Source organism: Erinaceus europaeus, chromosome 16, assembly GCF_950295315.1.
Source record: "Erinaceus europaeus chromosome 16, mEriEur2.1, whole genome shotgun sequence".
Lineage (NCBI taxonomy): Eukaryota > Metazoa > Chordata > Mammalia > Eulipotyphla > Erinaceidae > Erinaceus > Erinaceus europaeus.
Window position 1 is genome coordinate 71111600 of NC_080177.1, and position 17217 is coordinate 71128816.

Below are 17217 nucleotides of genomic sequence, written 5' to 3' on the forward strand. Positions count from 1 at the left end.
GGAAGTTCTTCCTGGGGTTTTATCTCAAAGCCTCTCCCTTTACAATTTCTCTCTTTTTTTTGGGGGGGGGGGGGCGGGGAGGAGGGGCGATTATAGAGGTAGTTAATGTCAGCCATATAAGAAACATTATTAAAGTTACTCTTCGAAGGATCTTTTCTGTTCCAGATAAACAGTTCTTGCTTGCTCCTCTCTCTCGACTGCTTTCCCATTCCTTAAGTCATTTTAGTGGCTCTTCAATACAACAAATATTTGCTGAGTGCTTACTAAGTACCAAACACTATGCTTAACGCTGTGTGGGGGTGGGGTGGCGGATGAACAGATGAAGGGATGTGATTTTTAAACAGGGGCGACATATTAAAAATAATAAACAGGGGCTACAAACTTGTGGGCACTATATTCAGGTTTAATCAAGATTTACTGAATTCCTGTTCGCATACTTAAGTGTATAATCCTTTCTCATAAAACCGTGAAAAAAAAAAAATCAGGCCGCCTTACAGGTAAGGAAAATGAGGCCCAAAGAGCGTCCCTCCCTTGACTGATGTACCAGCTCAGAGACCTTCAGGGCCAGCCCATAAGCCCACATTCTGTCGTGTGTGTCTGCCAAATATTAATGCACAGAGGGGTCAAGGAGAAAGCAGACACGCAGTGGTTCTCGGGATCCCTTTAAACATGCTTCCCACTCACCAGAAAGAGAAAGAATGAACATGACACTCCAATGAGTGTTGGCCTAGCACTGCGCAAGAGTTTTTAATTTACAAGGAGGGCCCCTGGCCTCTTGGGACCCTTTCTCTGCTTCTCACACCCAGGGGTATTCCGGCACTGTTTTCTCTTACCACAATCAATAAGTGACAACAGCCTCTAACGTTTACTGAGCATGTGTATATGTCAGGTGCCCAGCTAAGCTAGTTCATATACATTTCTCCCAGGGAACTGGTTGAGATAGATACTAACTTTCCTCTAGAGGTATGCAAATAGATTAAGAATCGTGTCCAATGTTACTCAGCTCTAAGATTTGAACATAGGTCTGGTTGCCTCCATACCTCAGGCTCTACCTAGACAGACCCATCTACAGAGTATGTATTGAGCCCAGCTGTTCTGCCTTTTACTGTAAAAGTAATGCCATCAGCTTAACTTCTAAGCAAGCCCTTTGGTATACAGGCATCAGGCACACCAGTGTGACCTCATCAGCACCACTAATGGTTATTAAGTACCCACTATGAGTCAACAACCCCTCCAGCAATATTGTTTCTTCCCTTTTGTTATCATTCAGTTTGAACACATATAGGTATAATAATGTCTCCAAGGTCACATAACTGGAAAGTGGAAGAGCTGAGATTCTAGTCCAGGTCACCTGGTCGCAAGGTAACTTCTACCTGCTAAAAAATCAAACTAATGGGCAGGGGAGACAATATAATGATTATGCAAAAAGATCTCCACGCCTGATACACCGGCGGTCTCAGGTTCAATCCCTAACACCAACATAAGTCAGAGCTGAGCTCTAACAGTGTCTTTGTTGGCCATTTGGATATATATGGCTTCAGGTTATCATTGAGTCAAAAATAGTCCTCACTCGTGGTTTGGGAGGTGGCACAGTGATAAAGCTTTGGATTTTCAAGCATGAGGTCCCAAGTTTGATCCCCGGCAACACATATGCCAGAGTGATGTCTGGTTCTTTCTCTCTACTCCTATCTTTCTCATAAATAAATAAAATCTTTAAAAAAAATAAAATTAAAATCCTCACTATAACTAGGGTTCTCCATCCCTAAGGTCAGTGTTTGATCCACAGCAATTTTAAAAAAAAGTAGGAGAGAGGAAACGTTTTCTAGAATAGTAGATAGTAAAGTCAGATTTCCCTAGAGACCAAGCGGGGCACATTGGGGAATGCGCACCGCTTACCATGTGCAGGAATCAAGGGCTCAAGCTCCTGGCAAGTGACGGAGCAGGCCGCAAGTTGCTCTCTTTGTCTCTCTCCTTCATCTCTCTCCGATTCCGTCTCTATCACAATGTAAAAATACATAATAAAAATATCAAGAAATGTTCTAATTTTGATGAAGCAAAGAAAGAGGGGGAGTAGATGGAAATGTGGGGAATCTGGTGGTAATGTCCTTGAAGATGATGAGTGAGCAGCAGAGGAATGGAGGAAGGGAGGGCTGGGTGCCTCTTGGAGTGAACCGAGGGTAATATCTACCCTGGCCACTCCCTGGACCCTACCGTCCTCGGTCCCCATAGAGACCTTTGCTCCACCACACCCCGGCCTCAACAGTCTGACTCTACTGCCAGGACACTTTGCTGTCCGGTCTGCGCTACCAGACCCCCGCTAGGAGCTCCAGAGCCAGCTGGGTCACCCCTTTGGAATAGCTGCTTCAGAGTAGGTAGGTATGAGACCATGAATTTCAACTCCCTGGAGATTGAAAACTAGAAAAGGGGGAGTCAGGCTGTAGCGCAGCGGGTTAAGCGCAGGTGGCGCAAAGCACAAGGACCGGCATAAGGATCCCGGTTCGAACCCCGGCTCCCCACCTGCAGGGGAGTCGCTTCACAGGCTGTGAAGCAGGTCTGCAGGTGTCTATCTTTCTCTCCCCCTCTCTGTCTTCCCCTCCTCTCTCCATTTCTCTCTGTCCTATCCAACAACAACAACAACAATAATAACTACAACAATAAAACAACAAGGGCAACAAAGGGGATTAAATAAATAAAATAAATTAAAAAAAAAAACTAGAAAAGGAGCGGTTGAAAATGATATTGCTGCAAGTCCTATGTCCTGATAGGTTCTATGGTATATTTTTTTTTCCCAGCCAAGGAAGCACCAAGTTCCAGTGATCAAGGGAGGTATGGAGGAGAGAGATGATCGGCCAGAGCAGGAGAGACCCAATCTTCGTCTGGAAAAGCTACAGCACTGGGCAAAGAGCAGGCAGAGTGGACACCTCTTAGTGCTGGCGGTGAGGCCGGGTTGCCAACCTCAGCTTCAGCATGTCCACTTGTAACCCAATTGAATTCATCCACGTTCTGTGAGCCTCTTCCAAAGGCCTGAAACTCTAAGAGGGAGGAGGGAGGGGGAAATCTAAAACGAAGAAAGCAAAAGACCCTTAAATCTCCAAGTCGTTTCTATCATGAGAAACACACGTAGATGATTGAAACGATTTGGGATGTTGGGAAAAAGTCATGACATACTTTTCCATGTTTTTCTATGTAAAAATGCATCCTGACTTTCCCAACTACCCGATAGAGTGTGTGTGTGTGTGTGTGTGTGTGTGTGTGTGTGTGTCTCGGGTGAGGGGGACACTAAAAACTAGATGATACTCTCTTCCTTCATTGTTCTTGGTTGATGACTTTCTGCCATTATGTATTTCTTCCAAAACCTGGTCTCTAGAAAAGTCAGGTGTTGGGAGGAGGAAAAGGAGTCTGTGACAGTTCCCCTTCTATCACCTGCTCCTGGTCCCCAGGTGAGCCAGATGTGGCTGGCAGTGGCTGCAGTGCTTTTGGCTGTCTCAGTTGCCTGCCTGAGGTCTGCTTGTTACATGACCACAGCGCTGCCAATTGGGCCTGGAGCTTTGGTAAGACACACACACAAGAGGGTGAAAGGAAGGTCCTGGGGATCCCCCAACCCCAATGGAACCAGAGCTTAACGCTGTCCTTTCTCACTATTCAGGGTTTTCTCACTGGGACCATTACCCTTGAGCTTCGCAGAGCACCCCGACTATGGAAGGTGAGGATGCAGTACCACTACTACTACTCACACACTCACACACACACTCACACACACACACACACACACACACACATTCACACACACTCACTCTCACACACACACACACTCACACACTCTCACACACAACAAAACACACCTCACCTACTCCCAGGAAAGAAGTGGCACACTAAAGTCTTAATTAACCCTACCAGGTCTCAGCCCCTTACTGGCCTAAAAGACAATGGAGCAAGAAAGTTAGGGACACTGGGCGGAGAGGTAATAATGGTTACGAAAACAGACTCTAAGGCTTGAGGCTCTGAGGTCCCAGGTTTAATCCCCCCTACTAGCATAAGCCAGAACTGGGGCAGTGCTCTGTTAAAAGATAAATTAATTTAAAAAATAAAGTGGGGGGGGGGGGCCAGGTGGTGGCGCACCTGGTCGAACACACACATTGCAGTGCGCAAGGATCCAGGTTCAAGTCCCTGGTCCCCACCTGCAGGGGGAAAACTTTGCAAGTGGTGAAGCAGTGTTGCAGGTGTCTCCCTGCCTCTCTCCCTCTCTATCACCCCCTTCCCTCTTGATTTCTGGCTCTTTCTATCAAACGAAATAAAGATAATAAAATATTTAAATAAATGAATAAATAAAGCGGGGAGGGGCTGATGGCCCTAATGGCGGTGAAGGGAAAGGAGCTGAGTTTTGCTTTCCATAGGCAGTGGGCAGAGCTTGAGACCGCAGTGAACTGCAGTGTGCCCCTTAGGGTGGGCAGAACTAAGAGGCTGGCTCACTGGCAGGTGCAGGCCATGATGATACTCAACACCTTCAGTCTCATCTTGGGGCTCATCGCAGTGGTGATCGAAGTTATGAAGACAGTCTTGTGGCCGGACCCAACGGCCCCTTCCCAGGTACCAGTGAACAGAGGAGAAGGCTGGAGGATGAGGGGGCAAAAGGCAATGGAGATGGGAAATGGGCATTGGCCGACAGGCTCTTGGACCTCTGCAGTATCCTCAGATCTTGTCTGCCTACAGCTGGCTGGCTTGCTGGTGCTGGAGCTCAGCACTGAGGCCTTCGCTCTAGGGGGAGTGCTGGCCTCAGCATACTCCCTATTCCTGCTAAGCCAGAGGAAGCCGGGGTGCTGCAGGAGTCGGAGGCTTCGCTACCAGGAACTACCAGAGGTATTAAGGGCAGGCAGGAAAGCTTGAAGCTGCTAGTTCTCATTTTTCCACTGGCTTTTTCCTGGTCAGTGGCATTTCAGGGAAAACAAAGAGGCAGGGAGAAGGAATGAGGTCTTGGAATAAAACTTGACTGGTTATCTGATCTGGGACATTTCTCCCCTGGTTGGGGGGTGAGGAGGGCTGTAAGAGGGAATCGGGTATCTCTCTACAGCATTAGGAAGGCTTATGAGAACGAAGGTGAGAGAGGAAGAGAAAATACTTCTGACTGGGGTTTCTTCTGTCGCACCCTCACACCTCTTTCTGGGTTTCAGGGTCTCCATGAATTGGAGGAAGTTCCTCATTTGGAGAGTGGCCTCACCGTGGCTGGCCAGGCAAGCGGAACACAGGAGTGAGCTGCCACGGGCAAGCAGCTAGGAACTGGCTTCCCACCCTGCGAGAGCATTCCACCCCGAGTGCCCCGGGGACCCAGAGGAAGTCCACCGGAGTGCCTTCATTCTGCACTCAGATTCGGCCTGGCCTTCTCTTCCCCACCGGGAAAAGCCACACCTCACTGCCAGCAAAAGCGGCCCACCTGCACAGACGTTCTCCAGTCAGCTCGCTGCAATGCCCACCTTCTCCCATTCTGCCCCACTGTCTCCACCCAGAGCCTCACAGCTACCTCGTTTCATCCGCCTTCCACCTGCCCCTCAGCTCCTGTCCACCTCGCACAACCCCACGCGCGCCACGCCCGCGTCCCCGTGCGGGACGCCCCCTGCAAACCAATCCCGGGCGCAGCCGGGCTCCCTCCCAGCCGGCGCCTTTGTAGCGCAGAGACTCGGAGTCCCAAGATGCCCCGCGAGCGCGCGGCCTGCTGGGAAATAAAGAGCCTCTCCCTCCGCGGTGGGGGCGCCGTGCCTCTGCCGGGCGGCGCGAGGGAGGCGCTGCGAGCCGGGCCTAGCCGAGCGCTTCCTCGGACTCGACCACTGGCGCGGCGTCCAGGGAGGGAGCCGGGCGGGTTCATCCAGCGCCGGGCGCCGCCTCCCCGGCCGTGGCGACTGAGAGCTGGCTGGAGGCCCGCACCCCTCCCTCTCGCAGCTTCCGAGCTGGGCCGCGGTCGGGGGCCGGCCCTCGGCGGCGCTGCAGCTCCCCAGATGCGGTGGCCGCCGCCCCCCGCCTCCCGAACAATGCTCGGGTCCAAAGTCCTGAGACTTGGAGCGCGCGCGAGAAAGGGGTTGGAGATGATGAGTCAGACGCCCGGGGCCTTCCTGCTCCTGCTCCCCCTCCCCCGGGGCCTGGCCTCCTCGGGCTCCCGGGCCCCGTGGGAAGACGGGTGGACCTGGCAGGAAGAGGGAGGGACGCGGCGGCCAGACCTCAGGCTCTTCCCGCCTTCAGCTCGCCAGCACGCTGCCGGGAGCCCACACCGCCGCCTCCCTCGCCTCGCCTCGCCGCGCCTCGCCGGGCAGCCTGCGACCTTTGACCCCGAGGGCGGGGGCCCTGGGGGCGCGCCGCCCCCCCGCTCGGGACCTTGGCGAGTGTGCGGAGAGCTCGCGAGCTGCGCGTCTGGGAGGCCCGGCCAGACTGCAAGACCCAGTAGCACCAGCCGGGCGGCTTGCTGCGGCCGCCGGAGAGAGACTGAGAATTGACCAGAGCTGGAGTACTAAGAGAACTCACCCCAAATTCACATAGTGCCCAGGATGGCTGTGCGCCTCACACTCATATATTGTTCCCACTTGAGAAGGCTTCTGTCCCTAGAGAATGGTTTTTCTCCGGGCTTAGCCATGCCCGGGCACCAATGAGGAGCGAGCACAGCCTGGCTGCCTTTTCCTGACATTGCAACGGCGCCAGCGGCAACTCCTTTCTGTTGGTGACACCTTGGGAGTGGTAATAGTCGCCCTATGACAAGGTTGTGTGAGTGCTGGTGGGTGGGGACAGTTCTGGGATTAGGCACAGGAATGGAGAAAACAAGATCAGTGCCTCCCCTTTCTCCAACCCCCAGCCTAACTGCCAGAATAATGGAAAGCTTAGATGTGAAGGACTCAGGACATTTTCTTCATAGTCAAGAGGAAATGGGAGTGTTCAACCAACAAATTGATCACTGTCTTCCAGATGAGAACAGTGGCGCTATATACATATACATACACATATATATACATATATGTATCAAAAGTCTTCTAAGAATTGTATTTTAGTCCAATGACCATGCAAATGAATCTTTTGTCTGTCAGGTTATGGTAGGTTATGGGGTCGTTAACAATGCCTAAATCTCAGTGGTTTAAAACCACAGAGGGGTGTGTGTGTGTGTGTGTGTGTGTGTGTGTGTTTAATTTGTTGACTGTGGAAGCTGGGACGCAGTGCCTATTGCAGCTAGAGAAAAGGAGAGAGATTGCAAACACCACAGCCCACCCAAAAAAAAAAGTACCCCTCCCAAAGCAGGTGCCCTACCTGCTGAGCCCAAAGTTTCTCTTAAGACTGTATGTCTAGGATCTGTAAAATAGCTCACTCAGACAGTGCACTACTTTGCTGTGTGTGAGGCCCAGGGTCAAGCCCACCTCCCACGGCCTTAACTGAAGATTGATGGTGTAGTCTCTTCACCCTCTGCCTCTATCTGAGAGAGAGAAAGGGAGGGAGGGAGAAAGAAAGACTGTCTAAAATTAGACAGGCCAAGGTACCCACTTCAGTGGAGCACTACCATTTCAGAGCCTTCCATGTCACCACGACTCCTTCTTTCCTCAATATGAAGTAGGCAAGGGTTCTTAAATTCTTTTTTTAAAAAATATTTTAATTTTGGGAGTCGGGCAGTAGCTCAGCAGGTTAAATGCACGTGGCACAAAGCGCAAGGACCAGCATAAGGATCCCGGTTTGAGCCGCCAGTTCCCCACCTGCAGCAAAGTCGCTTCACAGGCGGTGAAGCAGGTCTGCAGGTGTCTGTCTTTCTCTCCTCCCTCTCTGTCTTCCTTTCCTCTCTCCATTTCTCTCTGTCCTGTCCAACAACGATACCAACAATAAAAACAAGGGCAACAAAGTGGAATAAATAAATATTTAAAAATATGTATTTTATTTATTTATCAATGATAGGGATAGGAAGAGAGAGAGAGAGAGAACCAGACATCACTCTGTTGCATGTGCTGCCAAGGACCGAACTCTGAACCTCATGCTTGAGAGTCCAGTGCTTTATCCACTGTGCCACCTCCCAGATCATGGTTTCTTAAATTTTTCAATTAAAATAATTTAAAATGTCTGATCTGGGAGGTGACATAGGACTGGCATAAGGATCCAGGTTCAAGCCCCTGGCTCCCCACCTGCAGGGGGGTCGCTTCACAAGTGGTGAAGCAGGTCTGCAGGTGTCTATCTTTCTCTCCCTGTCTTTGTCTTCCCCTCCTCTCTCCATTTCTCTCTGTCCTATCCAACAACGACATTAATAACTACAACAACAATAAAAAAAAAAAGACAACAAAAGGGAAAATAAATAAATATTAAAAAATTAATTTTAAAAAGGAGTTAATCATTACCAATTCTTGAACAATTTAGCATTTGGAACTAGTCCAGGAGCTATGCCCACATCTACTAAGTGAAGTTATTGTTGTGTCCAGAAATTCAAGTCCCAATCTCATGCAAAGAAGACCAGAATCACATGCAATAGCAAGAGCCTTTATTGGGAAGCTTAAGCTTGGGCCACTGACACCCTTCCAAGCAAAGGGAGAGTCTGCGACCCCAATCACCTCTCATCCCACCTTTTTATAGTTATCACAGGGTGGGCACAGGTGGAAATATCCACACGGAACAAGGAGCAATTGGCCTTGGGCCAACAGCTGTTCTCAATATTTGGGGCCCCCTCCAACCCCACAGTTATTTTAATTTTAATTTATTCTTATATTTATTTATTTATTCTTACCAGAGCACTGTTCAGCTCTGGCTTACGGTGATGTGGGAGATTGAACCTACTGCAGAACCTCGGCTATGAGAGTTGTTTGCTTAACCATTTATGCTGTTTCCCCCAGGTCCCTAATGAATTCCTTAATAGGAACCCTTCTCACCTCCATCTCTTTCCCTACCCCCAATAATGGGACTGAAAGTACGGAATTCTAGAATCTGGTTTTGTCATGTAAGTCTGGGCAAGTCACACCTCTGGACTACATTTTAGTTACATGGAGATTAGATTATAATCACAGTAGTTAGCTTTTCTACTTTACAGGAAGATCCAGTAAAATCACACATGGAAAAATTGGAAGAATACTTTAGGGGGCCAAGCAGTAGCATACTGGGTTAAATGCACATACTGTGAAGTGCAAGGATCCAGGTTCAAGCCCCCAGCTCCCCACCTACAGGGGAGCCACTTCTCAAGCAGTGAAGCAGGTCTGCAGGTGTTTATCTTTCTCCCTCTCTATCTTCCCCTCCCCTCTCAATTTCTCTCTGTCCTATCAAAAAAAAAAATTTTTTTTTTTGAAAAGACAGCCACCAGTAGCAGTGGCTTTGTCCGGTACACAGCAATAACCCTGGAGGAAAAAAAAAAAAAAACCTTTAAAACTCTAAAGTACTTTTTTAAAAAATATTTATTTATTCCCTTTTGTTGCCCTTGTTGTTTTATTATTGTAGTTACTGTTGTTGTTGTTGATGTCATCATTGTTGGATAGGACAAAGAGAAATGGATAGAGGAGGGGAAGACGGGGAGATACAGACACTTGCAGACCTGCTTCACCGCCTGTGAAGCGACTCCTCTGCAGGTGGGGAGCGGCGCACTTAAAAAGGAATCCTTATGCTGGTCCTGGCGCCATGTGCACTTAACCTACAGCCCGGCTCCCCTAAAGTACTCTTTTTGTGGCCTTCATGGGGCTTCACCACTCAGGAATGGCTTTTTCAGACAGAGATAGAAACAAAGAGGCAGGAAGAGAGTGAATGAGACCAAAGCATTGGAATTTCTTCCAGTGCAGTGGAGGCTGAAATCAAACCTGGGTTTGGCACATGGCAAAGCAACACACTATCTAAGTGAGCTGTTTTGTCAGCCTTAAAATTATAAAGTGCTGTGGTCTGGGAGGTGGCACAGTGGATAAAGCTTTGGACTCTCAAGCATGAGGTCCCCAGTTTGATCCCCAGCAGCACATGTACCAGAGTGATGTCTGGTTCTTTCTCTCCTCCTATCTCTCTCATGAATAAATAAAAAAATTTTTTTTAAAAATTATAAAGTGCTTTAGCAGTTGAAAATAAATTGCCTAGTGGCCCAGGAGGTGATGCAGTGATAAAGCTTTGGACTCTCAAGCATGAGGTCTCGAGTTCGATCCCCAGCAGCACATGTGCCAGAGTGATGTCTGGTTCTTTCTCTCTCCTCCTGTCTTTCTCATAAATAAATAAAATCTAAAAAAATAAAATAAAATAGATTTGCCTAGGGACAAAGAGTGATGTAAATTAAGTGATTTATTTTTACATTGGAAATGAGTAATAGGGAGTGGTGGCAAACTAGAGAACACACATTCTATTTATTTTTAAATGAAAAATAAAAGATTTATTTATTTATTCATTCACAAAGCGAGAAAGAGAGAGCCGGAGCACATCTCTGACATACATAGTGCCAAAGATCAAACTTGGGGCCTTCTGCCTGCAAGTCTGATACTTTACCCACTGCGCCACCTCCAACTGCCACACGTTCTATTTCAAGACTTTCCTCCCACTCAGCTCCACCTAATAATTGTCATGTGGAACTCCGGGCCTGCTATTGCTGTAATTCCAATTTTCCAATAGAATTCAGAAAGTCTGAATTAAATGTGAACTAATCTGGTTTGTAAGTGCTGAAACTAAGTCTTCTAAAGCTAATAACTTTAAAGTTGAGGCAGCGTGGTGGACAACTTTGTCAGTCTTACAGAGGCCTACCCATTGCCCCGGTTTCTTGTTTTTATCAGCCTTAATTAGGCTAATTTAGTGTTCAGCACAAAGGGCCTCTACTAGCTTGACAAATGCAGGTTCATTACGGTTGGATGCAAGCACACAAGGATGGGTTTGGGGCTTTCTAAGGCTTTGGCAACTATTACTGTTGTTGTCGTCACAAGCAGTGAAGCAGGTCTGCAGGTGTCTCTCTTTCTCTCCCCCTCTCTGTCTTCCCCTCCTCTCTCCATTTCTCTCTGTCCTATCCAACAACAATGACATCAATAACAACAATAATAATAACCACAACAACGTTAAACAACAAGAGCAACAAAAAAGGGGAGAAAATAGCCTCTAGAAGCAGTGGATTCATGGTGGAGGCACCACCGAGCCCCTGTAATAAGCCTGGAGCAAAATAAATAAATAAATACTTCAAATGCAAGAAGTAAATAAACTTTGACTGAGACGGAGAAATGCAGCACTCCTCCACGCCTCATGAAACTTCTTCCTCCTGCAGGTGGACACTAGTGGCTAGAAGCCAGGTCCCTGTGCACGTTAACACTCGCACTTAACCAGGTGCACCGCAACCCTGCCCCAACGTCTCTCTCTGTGTCTCCCCCATCCATCTCAATTTCTTCCTGTCCAATCAGTTAAAAAATAAATAAAATTTAAAAATTACAATTTTTTTGAACTTGATAACCAGAGCAACCCAGGAGGTGGTACAGTGGGTAGAGTTCCAGCCTTGCATGCAATCATGACCCCCAGTTTGACTCCTGGCATCACATATGTCCAAATAACACTGTAGTTCTCTCTCACTAATACAGTAAGGAAATTGCAGCCCAAGAGGTGCAGTGGAAAGGGCTTTGGACTCTCAGGCATGAGGGCCTGGGTTCACTCATATGTACTGGGATGATGTTCTCTCCTCTCTCTCTCTCCTTTTCCCTCTCTGATTAATAAATATATATATGCATATATATTTTTCCCTCCAGGGTTATTGCTGGGGCTCGGTGCCTGCACCATGAATCCACTGCTCTTGGAGACCATTTTTTCCCCTTTTGTTGCCCTTGTTGTTTTTTATCGTTGTTATGGTTATTATTATTGTTGTTGTTGCTGCTGTCGTTGGATAGGTCAGAGAGAAATGTAGAGAGGAGGGGAAGACACAGAGGGGGAGAGAAAGATAGACACCTCCAGATCTGCTTTACCGCCTGTGAAGCGACTCCCCTGCAGGTGGGGAGCCGGGGGCTTACACATGGGCTTAACCCACTGTGCTACCACCCAACTCCCAATAAATAATTTTTTTTTTTGCAATACACTATCTTTCTTTTTTATTATTATTATTATTATTTTCTTTTTTATTTAAGAAAGGATTAATTAACAAAACCATAGGGTAGGAGGGGTACAACCCCACACAATAAATAATTTTTTAAGCAATCAGTCTGGGCAGAGGTACACAGCATAATGGTTATGCAAAAAGATTCTCATGCCTGAGGCTTCAAGGTCCCAGATTCAACCCCCCAGCACCACCATAAGCCAGAGCTGAGCAGTGCTCTGGTAAAATATAATAATAATAATAATAATAATAATAATAATAATAATAATAATAATAATTGATTACCAGCTTGCTTGTAGTCCTTTACAATCTATATGTTAAACAAATGAGGTTTAGGGGCAGGGGTAGGTAGCATAATGGTTATTCGGAGAGACTCTCATGCCTGAGGCTCCAAAGTCCCAAATTCAGTCTCCCACACCACCATAAACCAGAGCTAAGCAGTGTCCTGGTGAAAAATAAAAAAATTTTAAAAAATAGAAGAAAAGAAAAAATTAGTTTTAGGATGTGCGGTACAGCCCTCGAGACCTATTCTGAAATTTGAGAGTCTTGAAGAAGCTAAACATGTTCTTAATACTCCCTGTGTGTTTTTTTTTAATTGTATTTATTAGCACAAGAGAATGAACCAGAGCATCACTCTGGCATATGTGTTATCAGGAATCAACCCAGGGACCTGATGCATTAAAGCCCATCACCCTTTCCACTGCACTATCTCCCAGACACCCTCTTTTTAAAAATACATTCTTCTGGGGCTTTGGTTGTTAGGAAGCAGTGCCTCACTTATTTGACATTATCTGGGTAGTTACAACTAAGGAGAAGGTGGACTATATAATGGAACCAGCATTACATGAGAAGTCCAAAGATGGGAGATTCAGTCCTGTTGCTACTAATACCCCTTTCCTGTGTGTCATCTCCTGTCAGATGCAACTTAACACTATCTGAGGCTTGTCCTGCGGTGCTTCTAATCCCCTACCCACCCCCCAGCCACCTTGCCTATTGTCACAGCTCCTGGCTGCTTCATAAACACATTTCTTTGCTGCAATGCTTCCCCAAGACCACAGTATCTGCTAGTCTTCACCAGTTTTCCAGCTTCTGTGGAAGTCGTTCATATTTACTTGAATTGCTGGGCATCAGAATATCACTGAGCAAACATGGCCATGACAGCTGCTGCTGGTGTCAGTTATAAAAACCTTGGACCCCTAGCTCCCTCCCTTGTTTGAAGCATTAGAGAAATAGCTGATTCATATGCGGCTGAATTCTGTAGTGGTTAAAAAATTGTCTGTATTGATGAATTTTGTTCCTGTTTCTTTGAAATAGATGAATATGGACCATTTTCCACATTTGCTGATGGTTCAGATTTTTTTTTTTTTTGGTTACAGGTTGTGTTCTCTGCTGCCATCTTGTGGCATATCAGCTGCCCAGGTGGAGGTCTCACCTAAGGAACCTTTGTGCAAGATAATGGCGGGCAGCATGATTACAGAAACACTCTCTGCTGATTGGATGCTTCTCAAATCCCTCCTTATGACGAATCGGCCAGGGCACAAGCAACCTAGAGTGTGACACCTGGACTACCTGAGGGGGGGAAGCCAAAGTCCTTCCGGGTTACCCGGGCCCCTTTGGGCCTCTATTTTATACGATCCTGGGTTAGAGTCATTGCAATCAATAAATGTCATTCCACAGGATGATCAGTCTTCTGAGCCGGACCAGAGCCCCACAGTTTCTCCCCACTTGCTGCTACCTAGGGCTGGAGTGGTCTTAATCTTTCGGAGAAGAGATTATCCCTTTTAAATTCCTGGAAATCTGGGGGGGGGGGTGTGAGGGTGTGTGTGTGTGTGTGTGTGTGTGTGTACCCTTTCCCCTTTCTGATAAATTGGTTGTTTTTAAAAATAGTTTTGTTTTATTTACTATTGGATAGAAACAGAGATAAGTTGAGAGGGGAGAGGGGAAAGGAGACAAACCTGTAGACCTGCTTCACAACTTTCGAAGTTTTCCCCTTGTAGTTGGGGACCAAGGGCTTGAACCTATGTGCTTGCACACTTAACCGGGTGCGCCACCACCCGGCCCTACTGATAAATTGTTGAAGTAAATATTCGACTATAAACTGAAAGACTGAATTAAATGACCTTTAATTTCTTTTTTTTAATCATCTTTATTTATTTATTGGATAAAGACAGCCAGAAATCAAGAGGGAGACAGAGAGAGAGAGAGAGAGAGAGACCTGCAGCTCTGCTTCACCACTCACAAAACTTTCCGCCACAGGTGGAGACTCACATCACAGGTGGGGCTCACATCCGGGTCCTTGCACATTGTAACATGTGCGCTCAACCAGGTGTGCCACCCTGGCCCCATGACCTATAATTTCTCCTCCAAGACATAGATTTTGTTTCTCAGTAGTGGTAATATTTTTCATTTGGCCCACCATGTGATCTAATCTCAATAACTGACTGGGTAAAATTGTGTGGTAAAGTGGCATGTATTTCTCTGGTTCCTAAAGTAGAGTTTGAGGCTAGAAGGGCTGTTGGAGGGAGAATGTGCCCATAATTTCTATCCAGTAGATACCAGTAGCAGCCTTTCTCCCAGTTGTGGCAACCGAAAACGTCTCCAGATATTGCCAGACATTCCCTGGGGAATAAAATACTCATCCTTGAAAGCCATTGGTCTAGCAGGATAGCATAAAGAAAACATAAAAGAGCTTTATGTCTGGGGGGCCAGGTGGTGGCGCACCTGGTTGAGTGCAGGTATTACAATGCACAACCAACTGGGTTGGAGCTCCCGGTCCCCACCTGCAGGGGGAAAGCTTTACGAGTGGTGAAGCAGGGCTGCGGGTGTCTCTCTGTCTCTCTTCCTCTCTATCACCCCTTCTCACTTGATTTCTGGCTGTCTGTATCTGTATAAATTTTTTAAATATTTATTTTATTTATTCCCTTTTGTTGCCCTTGTTTTATTGTTGTAGTTATTATTGTTGTCATCGTTATTAGATAGGACAGAGAGAAATGGAGAGAGGAGGGGAAGACAGAGAGGGGGAGAGAAAGAAACCTGCAGACCTGCTTCACCACTTGTGAAGCGACTCCCCTGCAGGTGAGGAGCCAGAGGCTTGAACCGGGACCCTTACGCTGGTCCTTGCGCTTTGCACCACCTGCGTTTAACTCGCTGCACTACAGCCCAACTCCCATATATATATATTCTTTTTTTTTTTTTTATAAAAAAAGGGGGCTTTATGTCTGACTTCTTCAAGGTTCTTTGATGGGGCCAGATAGGGCACATCTTTTCAGGTGTGTGGCCCAGTTTCTGGAGAAAGCTTTGAACCTGTGGTATCTCTCTCTCTGTCTGAGTGAGAAGTTGACACAAAAACAGTGAAATTGCACAATGACCGGTTTAATAATCCCAGTTCGAACCCCCAGCTCCCCACCTGTAGGGGAGTCGCGTCACAGACAGTGAAGCAGGTCTGCAGGTGTCTGTCTTTCTTTCCCCCTCTCTGTCTACCCCTCCTCTCTCCATTTCTCTCTGTCCTATCCAACAACAATAATAATATCTACAACAATAAAACAACAAGGGCAACAAAAGGGAATAAATAAATAAATATTAAAAGAAAAGAACAGAAGGTCAGGCGGTAGCGCAGCAGGTTAATCACACGTGGTGCAAAGCATAAGGATCCCCCCGGTTCAAGCCCCCGGCTCCCCACCTGCAGGGGAGTCACTTCACAGGCGGTGAAGCAGGTCTGCAGGTGTCTTTCTTTCCCCCTCTCTGTCTTCCCCTCCTCTCTCCATTTCTCTCTGTCCTATCCAACAACAAAAGACATCAACAACAACAATAATAACCACAACTAGGCTACAACAACAAGGGCAACAAAGTGGGGGGAAATGGCCTCCAGGAGCAGTGGATTCATAGTGCGGGCACTGAGCCTCAGCAATGACCCTGGAAGCAAATAAATAAATAAGAAAGAAAGAAAGAAAGAAAGAAAGAAAGAAAGAAAGAAAGAAAGAAAGAAAGAGTGAAATTGCTCATGTGGAGGTCCCAGCTCTACAATTTAAAAATAACAGTGAAATCTATATATTTCACATAAGACACACATGCACACACATATGTTTTGCCTTCTGTCAGTCTTATTTCCATTTTCTGTTGGAGTCTGTGGAAGAATAGCTTAAGCCGCTCTGTGGTTGTTGCTACCCATTCAGTGGCCTGAGAAGCAGGAGCTGTGTGTTCAGTGTCCGGTGGAGCCCTTGTGTCTGCGGTGAGAAAACGCTGGGCAGGCAAGAGGGCTGAAGGCCTCCTACCCTGAGCACATTGTTCTGGGCTCCACAGATAAGCAGGCCCCTGCACACGACTATTTACACACTGACTTTCTCTCCCTTTCTCTCTCTCTCTCTCTGATAGATGGTGAGAAACAGAGAAAGAGAGAACAGGAGAGAGATACCAGCAGCACCAGCAGGGCACTGGACCTGAGCCCTCACACATGGTAATGTTTACGCTGTACTGGGTGAAATACCAGCTGATCAGCTCTGGTTTATGGTGGTGGGGGGGAGTGGGGAGGACTGAACTTGGGACTTTGGTGCCTCAAGCATGAGAGGTTTTTTGCATAACCATTATGCTATCTACCCCCCTGCCCTCTTTCTTTTTTATTTAATATTTTATTAATTTACTAGGAGAGGGCTGGGGACACAGCATATTGGTTATGTAAAAAGACTCATGCCTGAGATACCAAAGGTCCCAGGTTCAACTCTCAGCACCACCATAAGCCAAGGCTGAGCAGTGCTCTGGTCTCTCTCTGTGTATATCTTTCTCACTATATCTCTCTCATGAAAAACTAATTAAAACTGTGGTCCGGGAGGTGGCGCAGTGGCTAAGGCACTAGACTCTCAAGCATGAGGTCCTGAGTTCAGTCCCTGGCAGCACATGTAACAGAGTGATGTCTGGTTCTTTCTCTCTCTCTCTCCTCTTTATCATTAATAAATAATAATAATTAAAATTAAAATAATAATTTATTAGAGAGGGAGAAAGAGACCCACATATCACTCTGGTGCGCACACTGCCAGGGATTTAATTCAGGACCTCATGTTTGAGAGTCCAATATTTCATCTGTTGTGCCACCTCATAGAGCACCGTTATTTATGTGAGACAGAGAGGTGTCTTATGGTGGTGACAGGTTGAACCTGAGGCCTCAGGCATGAAAGCCTGGTTCACTACCATTGTGCTATCTCTCC

At 46.9% G+C, this 17217-nt stretch overlaps 1 protein-coding gene across 1 annotated transcript; it reads left to right on the plus strand.

Moving 5' to 3' along the window:
• The first annotated feature begins 2756 nt into the window (after window positions 1-2756).
• TMEM253 (transmembrane protein 253) lies at window positions 2757-5299 on the plus strand. The gene is made up of 6 exons (XM_060175389.1): window positions 2757-2936; window positions 3441-3551; window positions 3647-3703; window positions 4477-4587; window positions 4711-4857; window positions 5169-5299. The coding sequence occupies exons 1-6, from the start codon at window positions 2829-2831 to the stop codon at window positions 5247-5249; spliced, it is 615 nt and encodes a 204-aa protein (XP_060031372.1). The 5' UTR covers window positions 2757-2828; the 3' UTR covers window positions 5250-5299.
• Window positions 5300-17217: the final 11918 nt, after the last annotated feature.

Coding starts and splice junctions, on each gene's coding strand:
- TMEM253 (XM_060175389.1), top strand. CDS start 2,829: ATGGAGGAGAGAGATGATCGGCCAGAGCAGGAGAGACCCAATCTTCGT. Junction 4,588..4,710: donor ACCCAACGGCCCCTTCCCAG/GTACCAGTGAAC, acceptor GTCTGCCTACAG/CTGGCTGGCTTGCTGGTGCT. Junction 4,858..5,168: donor GCTACCAGGAACTACCAGAG/GTATTAAGGGCA, acceptor TCTGGGTTTCAG/GGTCTCCATGAATTGGAGGA.